This window comes from Brienomyrus brachyistius, unplaced genomic scaffold (assembly GCF_023856365.1).
Source record: "Brienomyrus brachyistius isolate T26 unplaced genomic scaffold, BBRACH_0.4 scaffold118, whole genome shotgun sequence".
Classification (NCBI taxonomy): Eukaryota; Metazoa; Chordata; class Actinopteri; order Osteoglossiformes; family Mormyridae; genus Brienomyrus; species Brienomyrus brachyistius.
In genome coordinates this window covers 144,116-164,694 of record NW_026042393.1, presented here as the reverse complement: position 1 = coordinate 164,694, position 20,579 = coordinate 144,116, and the positions used below count along the sequence as shown (strand labels likewise).

The 20,579-nt window shown below is 45.1% G+C and overlaps 3 protein-coding genes across 7 annotated transcripts; 1 reads left to right on the top strand and 2 right to left on the bottom strand.

Moving 5' to 3' along the window:
* The first annotated feature begins 6,414 nt into the window (after positions 1-6,414).
* On the top strand, positions 6,415-8,996 carry LOC125727776 (CD276 antigen-like). Its single transcript, XM_049004698.1, has 5 exons — positions 6,415-6,624; positions 6,843-6,937; positions 7,639-7,989; positions 8,239-8,520; positions 8,617-8,996. Exons 2-5 carry the CDS (start codon positions 6,862-6,864, stop codon positions 8,778-8,780), a joined length of 873 nt encoding a protein of 290 aa, XP_048860655.1. The 5' UTR covers positions 6,415-6,624; positions 6,843-6,861; the 3' UTR covers positions 8,781-8,996.
* A 144-nt stretch (positions 8,997-9,140) lies between these two features.
* si:ch211-67f13.7 (uncharacterized protein LOC565426 homolog) lies at positions 9,141-14,762 on the bottom strand. Of its 4 annotated transcripts, none has more exons than XM_049004696.1 (9): positions 13,270-14,762; positions 13,066-13,160; positions 12,879-12,982; positions 12,421-12,595; positions 12,052-12,151; positions 11,874-11,959; positions 11,715-11,803; positions 11,399-11,613; positions 9,141-9,448 (listed from the first exon to the last, which is right to left on the bottom strand). In XM_049004696.1, exons 1-9 carry the CDS (start codon positions 13,630-13,632, stop codon positions 9,422-9,424), a joined length of 1,254 nt encoding a protein of 417 aa, XP_048860653.1. In that variant the 5' UTR covers positions 13,633-14,762; the 3' UTR covers positions 9,141-9,421. The 4 variants fall into 4 exon arrangements, with proteins under 4 accessions (XP_048860653.1, XP_048860652.1, XP_048860651.1 ...); XM_049004695.1 differs by lacking the exon at positions 9,141-9,448 and having other exon boundaries at positions 10,824-11,613; positions 13,270-13,591; positions 14,194-14,762; XM_049004694.1 differs by lacking the exon at positions 9,141-9,448 and having other exon boundaries at positions 10,824-11,613.
* A 123-nt stretch (positions 14,763-14,885) lies between these two features.
* LOC125727777 (transmembrane protein 54-like) lies at positions 14,886-20,389 on the bottom strand. Of its 2 annotated transcripts, none has more exons than XM_049004701.1 (7): positions 20,371-20,389; positions 19,421-19,458; positions 18,338-18,534; positions 16,999-17,058; positions 16,692-16,883; positions 16,259-16,411; positions 14,886-15,948 (listed from the first exon to the last, which is right to left on the bottom strand). In XM_049004701.1, the coding sequence occupies exons 2-7, from the start codon at positions 19,431-19,433 to the stop codon at positions 15,823-15,825; spliced, it is 741 nt and encodes a 246-aa protein (XP_048860658.1). In that variant the 5' UTR covers positions 19,434-19,458; positions 20,371-20,389; the 3' UTR covers positions 14,886-15,822. The 2 variants fall into 2 exon arrangements, with proteins under 2 accessions (XP_048860658.1, XP_048860657.1); XM_049004700.1 differs by lacking the exon at positions 20,371-20,389 and adding an exon at positions 19,554-20,364.
* Positions 20,390-20,579: the final 190 nt, after the last annotated feature.

Sequence of the window (20,579 nt, the reverse complement as noted above, 5' to 3'; positions counted from 1 at the left end):
TTTTGTTTCTAATACTCCTAGTGTTTGAATACAGACCGCAAAGGGTAGGCCTTTTACAGGGCCCACTTTCATTATTATTTAGGGCTTTCCATCTCCCCTGACCCATATTCTTAATTAATCTGCCAGCACCCCCAGCCTCTAGTTTAAACATTACTCAACTAGTCGACACATACGCTTTTCCAATACACTGGTTACCCTCTGGTTCAAATGCAACCCGTCCGGCTTGAACAGGTCCCATCTGTTTCAGAAGGTCTTCCAGTACCCCATAAACCTGAACCCCTCTTTTCTACACCAGCCTTTTAACCACAAATTTAATTTCCTTATCTCAGCTAGCTTAGCCTAGCTTGCACGTAGCACGGGAAGTATTTCAGAGAATACCACCATGGACATTGTGTTTCTAAGCTTAACTGTGACAGAATTTTTTCCTGCAGTATGTTGGTGCGCCACAACCACTCGATCCACCCCAGCTGGGTCCAATAGCCTGTGCCCACAATCCGGAAGGTCCCCTACCTGGTCACCAGGCAGGCAACACACCATACGGGACCCTCCATCACATGTGCACACATAACTGTCTACGTCTCTAATAACTGAATCCCCCGCTACTACAACCTCCCTCTTCCTGGGGCGAGGGGGCTCCTCAGTGCCCAAGGGCCCACTTGCCTCCCCAGTCTCTTCCAGCTCCAAAGCACCTGAAAGTGGCGAGACACAGTCACTTTAGTTGATGCCACCTCTGTAAACTGTGTACGCCCTTTGTTATGTCTATGACCTACGGCTCTCTCAACCTATTTGTTCTTCATTCTCACCCCTCATGGCGCACACACCGTCTTCCAAAAAGGCGTAATAACTCTCTCCTCTAACTCCGTGTTGTGTCGGATGAGAGCCAGTTGCTCCTCAAGATCACAAACCTGGACCATGAGTGAGTCCACTTGCATCGCTGACAGATGAAGTCCGACTGGACGCAAACATCCAGAATATATAGTTAATACAATAAAGTGCGAGGACAATAAAACACTGAGTTAGCACTTACGTTAAAACGGAACTTAATTTTTCCGATAGGGTTAGAGAGATTAAAAAAACTAAAAAATTAAAATTAAACTTTAAAAATAACCAAATTAACTATTACTTACCAGAGAATAATTTCCTACTGAACCATGTAAAGTTAAAATTAAGCGAAGTTGCTCTAGAGAGGCCGAAAAACCGTCCGAGCAAAGCTAAGGAGAAGCTGTCCTTTTCCGAGTTAACGTTACCAATGTTAGATAACGTACGGATGTTAGATACAGTGAGCCCTTGCCTAACGAACGTCTATATTAACGAAAAACACACTTAACGAACATTTTTTCTCATACTGAACAACGAACACAAACGCGATTAGCGAACCGTCGGCCAGTCACTCAATGGCTGGCTGAGAGGCTGAGCACCGTCCGCGAGCGCTTTCTGGGTGGACTAACTGAACGCTCCACTCTATAGCCTCATAAACGATACCCACGCTTCGTTTTGTTTACATTTTTCTTTTTCAGATTACGTAGTTTTTATTTTATAGATTGCTTAATTCATAATTTTACTGATCTGTTGTGTTTTTAAACAAACCTTTCCATTCATTACATTTAGCCAAACAAGTTATCCTGTGGTCGTGCTGCAGAGCCGCTTCCTCCCGTTCAGTTTTGTTTTTTACGTGGAAACTGGGAGGCTGCCAGCCAACGCTGATTTATGCGAAGAGCTTACCCATTCAACCGGGTTAGCCGATGGTTGCCCAGCAGAGCCGCTTGGTCCCGTTCTGTTTTGTTCTTTACGGGCAAAGACGGTGACCGCCAGCCAACGCTCATTTATGCGAAAAACGGTTTAGCCGTGAAGTGTTGGGAGGGGATTCCTGTCCATTCCAGCAAGCCCCTGATGTGAACTTTATTATGCAAAGTAAAAGAATAGTTTTATATATATATATATATATTATTGTTTTTCGTTTTTAAACAAACCTTTCGTGCATTATTTACCAATAAAAGTGGGCTTTTATACTAGACCTGGAACGGATTGTTTAATTTCCCATTATTTCTTATGGGAATAATTAATTTGATTAACGAACATTTTGATTAACGTACAGAATTTGGAACGGATTATGTTCGTTATCCAAGGGCTGACTGTATTACCACCCCACAAAGCTACGCGGACAGAAACGCCGCTCACGTAACACACGCAGTTGCAACTTACTATCCGTGCCACTCGCGCTGTTTATTAACAAGGACACATCGGAAAAACAGCCACGCACGTAAACTGTACTATCACACAAAAACAAAAATACATTCCCAAACAGCTCCAAACAACCAGTGCAACACGCGCACAACCCAAGCGTACACCGCGTGCACACCATTCTCTCTCAGTGCCGCAATCCCAGCAGCATCTGCCTCAGCAACCACCACAGAGCTTCAAAAGATGGTCAAATCCAGACTGGTGCCAGAAATCTGTGGTGTGAAGGGTAAACGGGCACGGGTTCAGTATCACCCTTTCATCCAACAGGTGCTGAGCGTCGCTGTGTCTGCGCGGAGTTATTCATGTTAGATGTTAGATAAAGGGTCGTGCCAGATCATTCACCGTTTGTGAAAAAATACACGCAAGGAGCTCAAATCCCAGATATGTGGTACCCAGTCATGATTTAAGCAAAACCATGTGTAACACCCAAGTCTTTGCTTTATTCCAGCTAATGACTGGATCACGTGACTTAAATTTTAACGGAAATGAACTATGACATTTGCATAGTTCCGTGAAAGTCAATATCTTCTAGCCTACTTGGCGTGTCTAGTCAGCTATCTTTTAGAATACCAGCAGGAGGCACCCCTACATCAAATGTCAGTAATAAAGACATGCACAAGAACTGTGTTCAGATGTTAATAACATTTTAAGGCCTGCATAAGACATGTAAGTATACATAAGTATAAATCACCCATTGATTTTCATTCTATCAAGTAACGTTCCGTCATACTTGCGTCCCATTAAACCCTTCATAAAATGTTCCAACAGACGTCTAAAGCAAACATAGTGGACATTGGCGGAAGTATTTCACCCCCTGGGGCGGCATGGTGGTGCAGTGGTTAGCACTGTTGCCTCACACCTCTGGGACCCAGGTTCAAATCTCCGCCTGGGTCACATGTGTGTGGAGTTTGCATGTTCTCCCCATGTCGTCGTGGGGTTTCCCCCCACAGTCCAAAAACATGCTGAGGCTAATTGGACTTGCTAAATTGCCCGTAGGAATGCATTTGTGAGTGAATGGTGTGTGAGTGTGCCCTGCGATGGGCTGGCCCCCCATCCTGGGTTGTTCCCAGCCTTGTGCCCATTGCTTCCGGGATGGGCTCCGGACCCCCCGCGACCCAGTAGGATAAGCGGTTTGGAAAATGGATGGATGGATGGATTTCACCCCCTGTGTGGTATGTGGCAAGAACCGAAACAAACTAATTATGCTGCCACTATAGAGGTTTAGTTAAATACATGTCTTATTGCATGTCATGTTCCACAGTATATTTGACCTCTCGGCTATAATGATCAAGGCACGCTGAGATTGACTAATGTCCTCCATCAAGAAGATAACCCCAGATGTAAGTTGATAACACAAGCATTAGGGCCGGATCCCAAACCATGCTCTCGATACTCCACCTTCATTACCGGTTAATTTCATGCTGAGTCACCCTCATAACAGGATCTATGCACTGAACCAGAAGGAATTTTCTCAAGAAACATTTTAGACGGCCTCACCCTTTGTCAGTCTTCTTTAAAGCAATTGCAGTTGCTTTTAGTCTTGAATTAATTTTAGTCTGGGACAGCAGTCAGCATTAACATTGCATAGTCTTATTAGTTTCTTACTTTGTTAATAGTTATATGTGTGGTTGTACAGCTGTTGTGCAGCTGTTTTGTAGCTGTTTTGCAGCTGTTGTGTAGCTGTGCAGCACCGTTTACACTGTATCTGCCTTCACTGGAAGCTCAGCCAAGCTGCACTTATGCCTAGTTACCTTCCCAACAGCTGTATGTTTGTAATGTGCTATTTGCCTCAACTGTACGTTGCTCTAGACAAAACTATCTGCTAAATATGTACATATAAATGTAAAATAACCACCTTCAATAAAACCTCAAAACAGGACATATTCACACTTAATAACTGAAAGGTTATAACTGAAGGTACATTTAATTATGTTGTATGCTGGAAATGGTTTGTATGATATTTGTGGGGAAATATGTGTGTAAACAGCTCACATTATTATTACTTATTACCCATGTGCCTGTTTAGCAGCATATATTCTTGGTGAATACTGACTCCTTTGAACTTCTCAGTCATACAAGTTCTTTTGTTGCCGACCTGTTCCTTAAAACCCACAAAAATGTCACCCTATTACAGCAAGTAAGTTAACTTGGTTGACTGTCACGATGTGGTCTGCGTGTGAGCTGTGTGGGTGGGCGAAAGGGTCGCAAGGCTGACAAACGGACGGTTATACTGAAAACAGTGGTAACCATACGCATCAAGCAAATGGACAACAACGCAGCAGTGATGGACTTCAGGGTAGTGAAGTTGTATGAGTCTATCACTGCTGACTTGCCTCATAAAGGCTCGATGACAGGGCTGCCAATGCTCACGTTTTCAGACTCTCATGTTCACGCAAGAAATCCATCTATCCATCCATCCATCTTCCAAACCGCTTATCCTACTGGGTCGCGGGGGGTCCGGAGCCTATCCCAGAAGCAATGGGCACGAGGCAGGGAACAACCCAGGATGGGGGGCCAGCCCATCGCAGGGCACACTCACACACCATTCACTCACACATGCACACCTACGGGCAATTTAGCAACTCCAATTAGCCTCAGCATGTTTTTGGACTGTGGGGGGAAACCGTAGAACCCGGAGGAAACCCCACGACGACATGGGGAGAACATGCAAACTCCACACACATGTGACCCAGGCGAAGACTCGAACCCAGTCCCAGAGTCCTAGAGGTGTGAGGCAACAGTGCTAACCACTGCACTACCATGCCCCCCCCATGCAAGAAATGTTTCCATTATGAGCCTAAAATTAGCTACATCAAAAGCGTTGTGGTAGCTTGCAAACCCTACAGACTATTTGCCCACCCGTACTTTACTTTACCCCGCTGGGGTGTTTCTCAATAGCAAGGATGTGAAGATCGTACTTGTGGTCTTGGCAAGAGCTGTCTTGATAACTTGCCTCCCAAGATTGAACTTGGGGGCAATGAATCATGGGATTGGTCTTTTTTGGCGAGGATGCAACTAATGTACCCTTGATATCTGGGGCGGAGCTAGATCAACATCCGGGGATTTTTACTGTTCTCAGTACTTCTGTTCTTAGTATCGGAACTGGCCTTCAGCAATGGAAGATGACATGAAACGGTTACACAAAAACATAAGTACAGTGAAGTACGTATATTGAGTAACACGTGTTTTGCAATCCAGGTGAGCGATCCTATAAGGATGTGACATCGTATGAAAACTAAGAATATTGTCAGGATCAATCCCTGCCTTGCCTGTGGTTTCCCTGTTTGGCCAGCAGGCTGTCAAAGGTCTGAGATTAAAAACTGGCCTGCTTTTTTAAAAGATATCACAGCCGGAAGAGCAAATACCAAACATACGGCTATCTTTAGGGTATTCACAGGATTCTCATGGACACGCCCCTTCGAGAGTCTGAGAAAGTCCATCAGGTAATATATCCTGATCCTGAACGCTAACGTGCCCTGGAGCCATTTAGTTCTGTGGTGATGTACAAAAGAGAACCATGGTCGTGATATTGAAAAGCTACTTATTGTCAAAGTTATCTAGCTAAGCATGGAATCTGGCTTCGTGATATAGGACCCAGGTAACTCATGTAAGATATTGTCTTTTTTGCATTTCGACCTCATACCGGCGACGGGCGTACGGCGATCCCCAAAACACATCAGTTGCCAGCAGAGTTGTTCCTCTCCTGAAACTAGGGACTTGGAAATTTTTCACCAAGGTGTCTTGATTAACTTCACACCTATTTTAATGGAAAAAGATTAAAAAACCATTAAAATGATACCTCATTTGTCAATATATCTTCAATAGAACCAGAGATATCGAAGATTTAATATGCCTGAAATCGGATTTTTGTTCTAATGTAATTACAATTAGAACTGCAGAAAAAACTGTGACTACTTAGAACAACTTCGCTCTGCATAGGCGGAGGGCAGCCTGCGCCTCATTCAATAAATGTAAGAAATTGTAAATAGGGTATGGTGCACTTAAACAACCATAACTTTGCCAATATCTAACCAATCTTAGTGATTTTTGTTGTTGAATGTTGAAATGAAAATTTACTTGGGGGTCTCTACATTAACTGGCATGATGTCCAACCAATCAGGACCAGATCGGTGGTCACGTAGCCACCGCTGAAAAAATGATGACGTCATCACACGGAATATTACGCCCGAAGCAGGATTTCCAAGTCCCTACTGAAACACACCAGAGCCGCTTATCTCGGACCGACCGGTTCACCTATCTGTCCCAGCCCCCCTTTTAATAAGCACATAGCTCCGCCTCATCCAAAGGAGCTAAAGCCCAGACGACTGACGTCTGTCCGCGGATACACAGTCGTTGCTTGCTGCCCTGCGCTACGGCATCGCGGTTTGTACTGACTTTCTTGTTTACTAATCATTCAATCGAACTTAAATCTGCTTCAATATCTGGTAGAATTTACTAATGGTTTAGGGTCAAAATTCGAACGCGGACTTAAAATGTTGTCAGTAGTATTGCACGCCGTCAATGAATTGAAGTTCACAGGATGTAATCTGGACAGCAGTCCTAATTAATGTATGGAATATATGTCGAATTCTCTTTTTAAGACTGCGGACCAGCTACCAGATGACTGCTATCGGCTATATGTATTCACCCGTCGGTGTTGTACTCGTTACCCTGGCTTTGACGACTTCGGTCTCCGGTAAGCTGGGGCTTCTTTGCCGAGTCTATTTCACGTAGCTTGGCTTCCACCTGGGGCGATTCTCGGATCTGACTCTTAGAGGGGCTCAGCCCCCCGAAGAAATCCGGGACGCCCAACTACCATCATTAACCTTTACGAGCAAGGTGATGTCCTTCCCACGATAATGTTTGGTTAGCCGCGGTACTATATGAAATGGATACAAAAATACGAGATAAATAGCTAAATGGTGTTAAAAATGTATATTTTAGGGGGGATGAAGTCACACTAAATACGCTTAGTTCTATGACTGAAACGACATCGTGTAGTGATACTATGGGGTTTGTGCGTATCGTTCATGCGTCAGTGCTTGTTCATGTCTAAGGAATTTCTACTATGCATTCGAAATGCATTATATAACAGGTCTTCCTGCTGTCTTTGAGGATTTTCTTGCTGACTATCATAATGCACATATACCACGATACAGAACTTTTGTTAGAGAACATATGGAATATTTCATCCAAAATCTTGTGTAATCATTATCAGACCATTTTGCAAATGCATTTGAAAAAGACCACATAGTAAATCAAATTCTGACCCGTATGTGTTGTGGGGGGGTCAGGGTGGTGATGTAACACCCACTTTGACTGAAGCATGATTCTATCCTTCCCCCCCACCTTTAAGAAGGTTGACCTGCCCTGATCTTCCTTTATCTTCGTCTCCAGGGCATTTCGAAATCACTGTGCCTATAGAGCCGCAGCTAGCAGTCTTTGGGCACTTCATGGTTCTGTCCTGCAGTTTCCCAGTGGGACCTGGAAGCTTGGACTCTGCCAGTCTCATTGTCACCTGGCAGCGAGGTCTGGAGGTGGTCCATAGCTTTTACCACAGTCAGGACCAGTTGGACAGGCAGAGCCGTCGTTATGCCAACCGCACCCACCTGTACCTGTCGCAGCTGCATCAAGGGAATGCCTCACTCAGACTGGACAACGTGAGCCCGGAAGATACTGGCTATTACTCTTGTTCTGTCAGCACGATGATGGGAAGCCAGAAGAAAACATTTTTGGTGGAATTTGCAGGTACTGGCATCTCTCATACCTTGTATCTTTTAGGGGGACATGGTTCAAAATGAGTCCCTCAGTTGTGGGATTGAACCTCAGTATCGGCAGTGTACCCTCATCAAAAGCCGCTGTAGCAGCTGGTCTGGTGCTGTACACAATACTATCTGTACCTCAGCAAAGTCTTCTATCAAGATGCAGTCAGCTGTAGTGGAAACTTACTCTCCAGACCTGACATCAGTTGTGTGACCTGGCCTTTGTCCTCCTCAGCATTCTACAGTGAGCCACATGTGCAGATCACGGTGTCCAGGAGTGGAGTAGAACTATTCCTGACATCCAGGGGATTCCCCGAAGCCACACTGGAGTGGCATGATCAGGAAGGGCAGAACCTCGCCAACAAAACAGTGACAGAGGTCCAAGTGGATCCCCAAGGCCTTTACACTATATCCAGCAGGTTCACACAAGGCCCAGCCGCCAACACCTCGCTAAGGTTTATACTAAGGAACCCAGTGCTGCAGCAGGAGATGAGGCGGGATCTGGCTCTCTCTCTAGGTCAGACCCTTGTCTGCTTCCTATCTTGGCCATCATTTTATTCTCAGTAGCAGATGTTACCTGTAGATAACTGCTCCTGCCTTTGTTCCCCTGCAGCACATGAAATGGTTCCACAGGATCATCACAGATGCCGACACCTTTTCTACCTTTCTGTGGTCTTGTTCACAGTGGTGCTTTTGCTGCTGTTAGCAAGTTTAGCACATAGGACCTGCTGTATAGCTGCCAAGAAGGGACACGTCATTTCCAAGTCACTACCCTAACTCCCACAGTCAGCAGTCCATGCTGCTTTATCAAGGCTTATTTGCTATTTATATTTTATTTTTCTCTATATTTTTGTATTTTACATGAACTATTTTTCTTCTATTTATTTATGACGCCATGCTGTCGACTAGCATTTCTGTTTCAGCATCTGGAGCGAACATCATTTCATTGTGTACTATAACAAATGACTGTTAGTAAATGCCACCATATTTCTACATCTTGACTAGTTGGTGATCTTATGCGACTTGCATAAAGTGTCAAGTAAAATATGATATACTGGGTTTTCAGTAACATTGCAGCATCAGACTAATTCTCTAGAAAAGGCCTGAATGGAGCAGTGAAAGATCAGGTTGTAGGAAAATCCATGTAGCTATTTGCCCAAATTTACTTCAAAATGCCTGCAAATGTCGGCACTTGATTACAGTTTTACTTCCCATTGTACCATATTAGAGCCATCCAGCCAACCTACTCTATCAGTCCAAAGCAGAACTTTCCTAGTCTTTTTTCCCCAAAAACTGTAAGCTGGCAGAAGAGTGCTCGCCCTGAGTGTGTGATGGTAGAACTACCTGGACTCAAACTGCTGTCACAGGTTAGATCCTGGCAACAGGTTGCTTCTCAGAACCAGCTTTCGGGCTGCAGATCAGTCACGTTCCGGCTCCTTCAGAGTCTTAACGGAAAACAAAATACATTCTCTGTTACTGCTTCACACCAAACTGACACTGTTACAAGGTATTTTTTCTGTTTTTTTTTTTCCTTGGTTAATGTGTTCTGTAGACATGCTACTGCAGTGAGGTAACCAGAGGCACCAGGGCACCTGACACACATGCTCAGACTGTGGGAGCAAAACAAAATCGCAAACAGAATTGCTGCACACGCAAAACCATCCCGATATGTCAGACATACAGTATGTATTAAAAACTCGATCCATCGTGATATCATACATACAGTATGTGTTAACTCGATCCATCCTTAAGCTGGCCAGCCACTGCTGCTGTCTTCACACACAATAGCCCCACAATTAGCCTGTCACTCTTAGTAGGTTGATGCTTCCATGTCCCACTCTGGCCAATGTGGGGAAGCAATGAAAAAAGGCCAATAGGATGTTGGGTTACATCGCTAGGTGTGTGGAGTTTAAATCAAGGGAGGTGATGCTACAATTATACAATTCTTTGGTAAGACCCCCACCTAGAATATTGTGTGCAGGTTTGGTCACCATACCTTAAGGACATTGCTGCCTTGGAAAAGGTGCAACGTAGGGCGATGAGAACAATTCCTGGTCTTAGAAGAATGTCTTATGAGGTTAGCTGAGCTGAATCTGTTCAGCCTCAAGCAAAGGAGACCAAGGGGGAACATGATCCAGGTATATAAAATTCTAACAGGTCTGGATGCTGTTCAGCCAAATGGCTACTTTTATATTAGTTTAAATACTATAACTCGTGGCCATAAGTGGAATTTAGCAGGAGAACATTTTAAAATGAATCTGAGGAAGCACTTCTTTACACAGGGTGTAGTTAGAGTATGGAATCGTCTTCCTGCTAGTGCAGTGCAGGCTAAAACCCTGGGTTCCTTCAAAATCAGAGTCAGATAAGATTTTAACAGCTCTGAGCTATTAGTTAAGTTCTCCCCACATTATCTTGATGGGCCAAATGGCCTCCTCTCGTTTGTGAATTTTTTACGTTCCTATGTAGGCTGCCCTCTCGGTTGATATGCTTCCAATAGGAGTCTCTGAAAGTGGTACAAGAAGTCGGAAAGCAATTTAGCAGTACCAGAGACCCGTTTCAAAAAGCAAGATTTCTTGCTTACCTGAATAACTTGTCGGATTAAATTTATTCCAGTTCAAACGGCTTTTCTTTGTTCACTTACATTTAGGCCAGACTACCTTAAATCCCAAGTTGTCTACTTAAGCAAAAAATCCTGTTTAATGAAATGGGCCCCAGTAGCTAGCCTGGTTAAGTGCTAGTTATTCTCAGCAATATTAGTGGATAACACCTTACATGGTATTTTGCGCAGCAACCCGTCCACAGATAGAGTTTGGACATTAGTGTGCGTACGACTGATTTAATGAGCCGAAAATAAGATGCAAGTGCTAATAGACAGTAAAAATAAGAAATAAACTACAGCTTTAACTTCTGTTGCTAAAGAGCACAACCATCTTGAACTTGGAGCTCAGGGTCATGTTGATACCTCCAAGTTCAGGCGCCGCTCCAGTTCAAATTCCCCAATTTACAGGTTGATTTCAATGCAGCATTAACCACAAATATACATGAGTTTTATTACTAAGCTGGTAGGTAAATGAAGAAAATGTGAGGTGGGTTTGTTTTACCATCAGAACTGAGTAGACAGTCACCCAGCCTCAGCACCAACACTCCCTATGGCTCTACCCCCCACACCCCTGTGGACCCTAGTAATCGCTAAGAAACATGACCTCTCCCACCCCAGACACAAGGCCATAGTTACTATAGTCATCCTCCACCCCCCCCTTCACTGAGGAAGGTGCCAGCTTGTCCAATAACCCTGAGGATGATATTGGACCACAAGACACATCAACACTTCCTTCCAACCTCTGAGGAGGCATCAATGCTCTCAAGAAGCTAGCCTCCTGCCTCTCCCGACTCACTTCCGCAGGGTTTAGGTCCTTGTTCAGAAGAATCTCAACCTTTTCTTTCCCTTTGTCTTCATAGTTATTCTGCCACACCAAGTCATCGTCACTCGATGTGTTGCTCTTGTCAGTGACGTCCAATGTTGTGAGGCGAGAGGACATGTTCGATGCTGGAATAGTGCCTAGGGACCTGGATTTTTTGCTGAACACAAACAACCCACTGCTATGGAATCCTGAGAAAAGTGAATTGGAAACTAATCAAGCAACCAGCCTGCACAGCACCATCAGTATTTGTAATGTTGATAGTGGAAAAGATGAGTAGAAAAGCCCTTACCCTCAAACATTTGGTTCTTGCCCTTGGATGGGTTACAGTTGGAGTCACAGCAGTCGCACACAGAGTCAGGACCTGTGAGATCTTGCCACCTACAGGGTCATAAGGGGCTTGAGGATCAGAGGCAACTGCCAAGTCCTAACTGAAGGCAGACTCTCATACCTCCCCTCCTGCTGATTGTAGGAACAGGACTTGGCAGTAGCACTGGGATCCCCGGCCATAACAAACAGCCTGCAGTGCAGAAATACCTAGGGGTGCCAAATAGGTCCTATCATGAGGTAGGGGTCTCCAATCTGGAGTTCCACCCAGAAGAACAGAGCACTCACACAGCATGACTTACCTGGGCAGAAGGCCCATGACTCAACTGGAAAGCTCTGAAGCTAAAGCTGACACGCCCACAACTTCTGGTTTCAAAGATCCCTGTGGTTTCTACCATACAACTGATAAAGACAGAAGGATTTAGTTCATCCTGACACGAACAAATCCAGAGCTAAAGTTGGAGTAGGAGCCAAGTAACAAACAGAAGGGCCTCAAATCTTATACCGCTGTGCAAAACCGACAACATCCACAACCGCAATGTCAATGTTTCACAGCTGCAGCTTAAATCGGCCCATTCCTTTGGAAGTTTGCAAAATGAGAAGCTTGTTTAACTGCTCACATGCTGCATGCCCAGCCCCATTAACATGTTCCTGCAGACACAGACACGCACCCAAAGTTCCCCACAACCATATGACTGGGTGTGGACCAGGGGACCTCAGAGGCTGTAGCATAGCAGTAATCAACATAGAGCTTCCCCCCAGCAGGTATGAAGTCTGCAGAAGCCCGCAGATTGACCTTCTGACCAAGGAAGTATGTGCTGGAAGTACGGGGTGCAGTCCAATCAGCTGGAAGTCAAACAGCTCTGGTCAGCATCTAAACAGAACATTTCAGCTGAAAGGTACCATTTACAAAGAGTTATGCCAATTAAATCCACACTACCCATTTAACTAAAACAAGTCCCCACTACATATGAGAAGCTGGGAAAAAACTGAACTGAAGACCTTCTGATCACAGGTTCAGCATCCTTAACGCACTGAGCTGCACACCGCCATTAAGACCTAAGATAACCCCAAATCCAGAAAAGATCCATTTTCTATCCAAGTGGTATCTTATTTTAAAACCATTTACCATTCATTTGCTGTATCTGATAGCCGCCCAGCTGATTTCTGAGCACCTTGCTTGTAGCTGTTCGCCAGGTCGGTTTCACCGCCAGCTGGTGCACATGATGGTATCTGTACGGGTGGGATGTCTAGCTCACCGTCATATTTTCTATGCATATTAGACATCAAACACCAGGACTAGTGAGAAAGCTCACCGATTTAGACGGCATTCTAGGCGGTGACGGAGGACGCCAGCTTTCTGGGAAGAGTACCGCAGCACGAATCGATACAGAATATGTGCCGGTCCCAGCTGCGGTGCCCACACGGTAGCTTTTGTTAGCAAAGTACAAGAACAGTTTCCTTCCACAAGCCGCGGTTCTGTGTGTGAATATGACTGAGCAACAAACCCTGCAACTCACCTCTCGCACAACATCGCACGCCGTTACCGGGTAGCGGAAAAGCAGGTCACCAGAGAGCCGGTCGGCGCCGTTACTCACGCAGGAGCGCCCGAGCCTCAGGCGCTTGGTATCGCTGGAGAGGCGCTTCTTAACGCTCACTACAACCTCGCTGCTTGAACAGGTTATGTGCACGCCGGGCAGGAACACAAAGCGCCCTGGGGGTACGCGTTTTGAGACGGGGGAGGGAATCCTGAAGCCCGGCCAGAGACTGGGTCCGAGGCCGAGTCTCCGTCCCGCACTGTCGGTCACGGAAGTACCGGGGCTGCGCACTGCAAACGCCCAGCTTAAGTAGGTAACACATACATAGAGTGTGAAAAAGTTCATCTGGATCAATTACTCTAGCGTATTAGTGAGAAACTAAATTTCATAAACAGACCGAGGTCTGTGTGGATCCGGTGGCAATTTGATCTTGCAAGGAGCCGGTTTGCGCGCTGGATGAAAGGCTTCGCACCTCCACCCAATTAACCCTAATCGGAAAGTTATTAACAAAGATTATTCTATGTATAAAACCAAGCAGAATCTGTTAAACAGGTTAATTACTGTACATACGCGTTTACATCTGAAATGCGAATCATTGCGGTTCATGTGTTTAAAAAGTATCGACTGCAAAATGCATGTGGTATTAGTAAAGGCGCATTCAATAAATACCGTTTTAATGGTACCACATTAAATTGAATTTGTTATTAATTATTCCATAAGCCGAAAGTGGCATTAAAGGTTTTGTATAATTTTACTGCTATTTTTATTCTTGTGATTTGAAATATATGGCCCTGAAGGACTAGCAGGTATGAAAAATTAATACGTACGTGAATATGTTCAATCATCTCATATCCCACACAGAGAAAAAAAGCATAAGATTAAGAACAGAAGAGTTAGTAATCTTACTCTGCCAATAGCCAAAAATCCATCAGATTACCGTTGTAAAGAACTCATTAAAACAAAATATGAACTGGATACCATCATAAATAAAAAAAAAGCCCAATTCCTTATACAAAGATATATACAAATTAAATAATAGTAGTAGATCCCTGTGGGGAAATTCTCTTTACACCTTCCCCAAGTTGCTCTTTATAGGCAAGAGTAAGCAGGCTGTGAAGGGCTGCCACCTGTCGTGCTCAAGGGCCTGAAGATGTGCTGCAGCTGGGTTCAAACCCGCCACCCTGATCACAGGCACACTGGCTTAGCCCACCGAGCCATGTGCTGCCCTTCTTATAATGTACAAATTATACATGATGATGAATTTGCGTTGTGTTTAAAGTCAAGCTCTGTTCAGGTATTAAAAGTAAAAATTTGGTTTTCCAAGCTTGGAAAAGTTTTGCAAATACATAAATTATGCATAAGAGGAAGCAAACATGGGCAAATATTTAACAGCAGCTGGTTATGTGATATACATCAATCTTTGTTAGCCATAGGTGTTACTTCTGCAAGTATTATTGTTGCATTGTTGACTAGATAACAGAAATGCTCATTTATGGACTGTTATGAAGCTAGTAAAAGCTAACGCTAGTAAAAGCTAACAAATGTAAGCGATGCCTTTACAAAAGTTTATAAATAAGCAAGTGACACTTACTGAAAGATTTTCTAAATTAAATTTTTTTATTTATTACTGAAGAGATATTTTTCAGTGCCAGTGAAACAGCAGTATGTAGTTATGGTTAAAATTAGATTAAAAAAAAGAATGTTTTTGAAAAGTGAAAAAATTAAATTGGTTGTGGAGAATTTAATAGGGGTGGAAAAATGGAAAAGTTATGCAAAGCCACTCATTACAAAGTGTATAAAGCCTGCATAGCACACTCCACTTCTTTAACATTTTATATTTGTAGGTCATTGATGCATTGATCCACCATCTCATTACAAAATAAGAGGCAAGTTAAAGTTGTTGATGTACTAATGCTTCACCAAATTGCAAGCGTGCTTCTTTGCATACTTACTTATGTGAAACCAGTATAGCACCTGTGTGTAGCTGTGTCTGCTTCGCTATTTTCTGGAAAGTTCGATGCCTCTTCAAGGTACTCAAGTAATCAAAAAGGTAAGTGGCTGCATAACAGAGGAATCACTAACTTGCCATACAACTCACACTAAGAACTTCTACAGGAAACTTCATCAAAGTCGGACTTTTGTATGAATGTGGGTGTGAAGGCGAATCGATGAGGTTTTAACTGAGGACTGTGACAGTTAATGAATAATGAATGAATGAATTTGTTGCTGCATTACCTCATTTGCCTTTTTAAAGATTCACAGAACAGTCACGCAGTGTGTATGTGCGATGTCCGTGTGCAGGCACATCCGTGTCGGTGACTGTGAGCTGCACCATCACCCCACCTTCACCAACCAGGAGAAACATCAGGTTCTGCGGCTTCTTGGCTTTTGTCACCTTTCATAGCAGCATTGATGCTAAAATGAGGAAAGAGAGAGAAGCAGGAAGCATCGAATATCCTGAGTGGCAGGCAACCCGAGACACCTGCCCCACCCGAATCTTCCAAGTGTCAGAGTTCAAAGGTAGGTGTTCCTGCTTCAGAGCTGGAGAAGAGTAGAATCCGCCTTGAGCAGGTCATACTCCTGCGCCTCAGAGTCCTCCTCCTGTGTAGATGGCCTGTCCTGAGACAGTGATGTCATTTCCTGTGGGAGCTGCACAGTCACCTAAAGAAGAACATGGTCAGGAAAGGGATCGAAAAGGACAGTTATGCAGGGATGAAGGTCGATAAGGAAAAGTCAGCCGCTAAGGAGTCGCTGAACAAATCGTCTGCCCATACGAGCAGGGGGTCTTTCAGCGCCCTTGGCATTAGCTACCTGCTAATGGTGGTAACAGCTTGTATACATGATGTTACATTTATTATCATCTGCTGTCTAGCTTGTAGTAACTCCATCTAGCAGTATTTCCCTATTCCACAAAAAAAAGTTCTCCTATTGGTCCAGCACTGACAGCATGAGAGAAGCCTCCTTCACTCACCTGTTTTTTGCCAACCCTCCTCCTCCTCTTCTTCCTCCCACATGGAGGGGACAAGGACAGGATGCAGGCAGAGGCTGCACAGCAGCGGAAGGAGAAGAGAATCTCCACCACGCATATCAAGATGAGAAACAGCCAGAGAGCCACAGTGGTACCCTGGGAGGGGACACAGCGCGAGTGTGGGTGTGAGTGCCAGTGCGCGTGCCAGTGCGCGTGCCAGTGCGCGTGCCAGTGCGCGTGCCAGTGCGCGTGCCAGTGCGCGTGCCAGTGCGCGTGCCAGTGCTGCACATCCGTGTTGCAGGTTAAAGCTGCTCAGAAGATGATTCCCTGGCTTCAAGGCTAAGCTTATGGCAAATGAGTAAGATGAAGGATACAGTCAAACACTGTTCCTGGATCAGTATCTTTCTGTGCTGTCTGTTTGCAGCATTAGACTCACATAGACACGTGTTGGGTCAAAGGGGCACTCTGTGGTGATGCTGTAGTAGCTAATGGTGTCCAGAGATGAGCAGTGTGTAAAGAGCTTCAGCCCTTTGTTCTGGATGGCGGTCACCAGGCTGACAATGAAGCCCACCATGGACGCAATCGCCAAGAGTCCGGCCAGCAAGCTGACGAGCAGCAGGATGCTCATCTGTAGGGGGAGCACACACCCAGACTTTACTCAGACCAGAAGATATCTAGGGAAGTTTGCTGCTGGGGGCAGGCACACATGCTGGTTCACACAACCCACGCCTTGCCACACTCACCCACAGCCCGCTCTTCTTCTTTTTGGACATGACAATGGCCAGAATCCCAGCGATGACAGCCTGCACAGCACATGTGGGAAGAGGGGTGTAGCGGGACAGCAGAGCAAACAGAAAGCAGGTGAGAACTTTCCCTGGAAACCTGCTGCTGAAATGGTTGGAAATAAAACACAAGAAGATCCCCACAACCCTACAGTTAACTAAAGAAAAATGTTAAGTGCAAAAAGTTTTACTTTATACCAACATAGGAGTCATGAAGAAGACTATTGGACTGTTTCCCCAAGACTACATTTGACGAAGGAGGCTGAGAACATGCTTAATGCTTGGCACATGGTCCTCACACCCTACCTCACACCATAATGTGCGTGCTGAACATTCCATTCCACAACCATGGATACTAATATGAAGTAGGTCCCCCTTTTGCTGCTCTAACAGCTTCCACTTTTCTGGGAAGGCCCTCCACTAGATTTTAGACCTCACTCTGTGCACAGTGGCACAGTCCCCAGCCTGTTGCCTCAAAGTTGGAAGCATACAATTGTCTAAAATTGTTGCCAAGTTGTCTAAAATTGAATGCTGATGAATTGAGATTACCCTGCAGTAGAAAGAAAGAGGTCTACACCAAAAACAACCCTAAACCAAGGGGCGTTGTCACATTGCAGGAACCAGAACATTTTCCTAGAACATGTTCATGCTGCAGAAAGTCAGCCCGATTATAGTCTCTTGGAGGCAGTTCTGGAAACCTTTACCATCCATACTCCAGGCTGAGCACTTTTCCTTCAAACACAGTGTCATGACAGCGATAACTTGCTGACTGGTTGGTCACAAACACTGACAATATTTATGTGGAATTGCAGGGAAGAGAGAGATAAGCAGCAGAGAAAAAAAATTGAGCAGGTGGGATTATTTTTGTATCTCAATTACATTTAATGCATCAATTAATACATTTTTTGTTTATGTTTCCATATTTCTGCAATGTAAAATTCAACTGACAAGCGATATACCTTTCCTATTGCCAGTTCCAGCAGTGAAACATGCCACAGCTTATTATTGGCCCAGGAACTAACAAATGGCTAACAAAACAACTAGTGCATCCTCCATTTTTTCAGGTGGTGGTGTAGTTTTGCATGAAATTATGTGTGAAGTTTAACCTATGAACATTTTGTAAAGGTCCCAGTTCCTATTGTGCAGTGTGAAAACGATACACGAAAGTGGCCAGAAGCTACAAAAGATCCAGGTCGAGACAGCTTAGGAACTCATAACCAGGGACCAGGTTCCAGAACTCTGGTGTGAAAGCGCCTACCCTCCACCAAACATTCCACTGCCCCCTGCCACCAGGGCTCACCAGTAAGCCGGCAATGATGACCACGACATTGGCCACCGCGTATTCCGTGACCCGAGCCTGCTCATGCAGACTCACGTGCCGCAGCACCGCACCGTGCAAAAGCGCCGCCAGCAGGAAGTTCATGTGCCCCACCAGCACCAGGCCTAGCCCTGTCTTCATGAGGGCTCTCGAGTCTTCCAGACTGTCACGCCAATTATCTGCAGCCATGTGAGAAAGGCATTGATAGAGTGGGTTAGGGTTAAGGTTAGGTATGTGACATTCAGATCGGCCCATCTACTGACACTCGGATCGGCCTGTGACACTCGGATCGGCCTGCCCGTCTACTGACACTCGGATCGGCCTGTGACACTCGGATCGGCCTGCCCGTCTACTGACACTCGGATCGGCCTGCCCGTCTACTGACACTCGGATAGGCCTGCCCGTCTACTGACACTCGGATCGGCCTGCCCGTCTACTGACACTCGGATCGGCCTGCCCGTCTACTGACACTCGGATCGGCCTGCCCGTCTACTGACACTCGGATCGGCCTGTGACACTCAGATCGGCCTGCCTGTCTACTGACACTCGGATCGGCCTGTGACACTCGGATCGGCCTGCCTGTCTACTGACACTCGGATCGGCCTGTGACAGCCTACAGCTTGTCTGCCTTCATATTTCGAGGAACTTTCCCCCAGATTCAAAACATTCCACCCTGGGTTTCACACAATGAAACCCTGAGGAAACAGGTCGCTCTAGATCCCAAATTAAAGAAATTAAATTCAAATCTGATTAGACCCTGAACCTGCAATAGGTCCTACAGTTTTATTTCTGAACAATATCATCTGCCTTTCCTGTAATCTGCCTGATCGTTGGGAATGTAAGCTAATTATTTTCCAAAAGAAAGGAGGAGCCCTGCGTTTGTGCCCAAGAAACATGATTACGGACAGCCATACTTAGCCAGTCCGGCCGACGCACCGCGCCACCTGTCGGCGAATCACCGCTTCCTGCTCCACCCAGAATAACAGCCAGCCTTAGCGTCCGGATACCAGCCCCTTTAATCCATTACATACAGCGCATTTATTGCGAAAAAAAAACTTTACTTACCCAAGTTCGGCATATTGATTGTGGTCTTGCTCAGGTCACTAAAAAGGAGAACTTAATGAAACGAACTTTTTACTCATGGCCCACGCCTGTCAGCTCTGCGGCCGCCACACAGAGATGCCCCACCCCGTTGTACCTGCCCGGATCCGACGTTTCGACCAGGACGCCCCGCCTCGAGTTTCTCCTTCTTAAGGGAGCACTGCTCATTTTATTCAACTGGGTCAACATTTAAAACTGTTAGTGCTCAAATCACATCAGATAAGTCACCCGGGGGTTTCAAAGTAGTACTTGACATTGTTATTCAGTTTCTTTTGTTATTTAAATCATATCCACGTACTGATACTGTACCGTTCTTGTGACTCTTATTGCAGTAGCCTAGTAGCTACAGGTGCAGTTACTACAGGAGCCGTATTAGAGCTACTTATCTGTGTACATAGTTGTTGAGGAATAACCTAACTACACATTTGGTTTCTTTTTTTCCTGACTTCTTATGGTAGCATATACACAGGGATTGACATAACTGCTACGCAAGTACGCATTCGCCTTTAAAAGCGATACGTGCAGCAATCGATTTATGTAACAGCGCAAATACGTATTTTATGTGCATTTGCGCCGATATGGCAAGAAATTACCGTGCATCCTAACCTCTATACCGCAAATGAAGTACGAACGAGCATGTAAAGGATAAAATCTACGATAATTTCTTGTCATATCGGCGCAAGTACGCATTCGCGCTGTTACAACAATCGATTGCCGCACATATCGCTTTTAAAGGTGAATGCGTACTTGCGTAGCAGTTAGGTCAATCCCTGTATATACACACATTCTAAATACTACCTTAAGACATCGGGAAAACACACATTTATAATAAATATGTAAGGCGTGAGGGTTCAGGAGACTGAAGATACATTTTCCAGAAAAGAAGGAGGGCTCCACATTCAGATTACCACAACCTTAATAGCCGAAGTAACATCCCATCCAAAAAAGAACAGCCTCGAACTTGGAGGGGGCGCGCCAAAAAACGCCAAAACTCCCCCCCCAGAAGCCACTCCTACTGATTTTCCCCAAGTTCCTCACTGTCTTGGGTGCTGTGCCAAAATAAAAGTCAAAAGAGATGTACAACCCTTTTCCTCTAACCCAGGGCTCACCAACATGTTGCCCC

Bases quoted from the DNA above. Each gene is read 5' to 3' on its own strand.
- LOC125727776 (XM_049004698.1), top strand. From the start codon at position 6,862: ATGACTGCTATCGGCTATATGTATTCACCCGTCGGTGTTGTACTCGTT. The intron at 7,990-8,238 runs GTACTGGCATCT...TGTCCTCCTCAG, and splicing joins ATTTTTGGTGGAATTTGCAG to CATTCTACAGTGAGCCACAT. The intron at 8,521-8,616 runs GTCAGACCCTTG...GTTCCCCTGCAG, and splicing joins GGATCTGGCTCTCTCTCTAG to CACATGAAATGGTTCCACAG.
- si:ch211-67f13.7 (XM_049004694.1), bottom strand. From the start codon at position 13,632: ATGAACTTTTTCACACTCTATGTATGTGTTACCTACTTAAGCTGGGCG. The intron at 12,983-13,065 runs GTGAGCTTTCTC...CCACCCGTACAG, and splicing joins CTAGAATGCCGTCTAAATCG to ATACCATCATGTGCACCAGC. The intron at 12,596-12,878 runs GTAAATGGTTTT...TTTGACTTCCAG, and splicing joins TCAGATACAGCAAATGAATG to CTGATTGGACTGCACCCCGT.
- LOC125727777 (XM_049004700.1), bottom strand. From the start codon at position 19,645: ATGTTGACCCAGTTGAATAAAATGAGCAGTGCTCCCTTAAGAAGGAGA. The intron at 18,535-19,420 runs GTAAGTAAAGTT...ACATGGCTGCAG, and splicing joins AATCAATATGCCGAACTTGG to ATAATTGGCGTGACAGTCTG. The intron at 17,059-18,337 runs GTGAGCCCTGGT...TGTGCTGTGCAG, and splicing joins TCATCATTGCCGGCTTACTG to GCTGTCATCGCTGGGATTCT.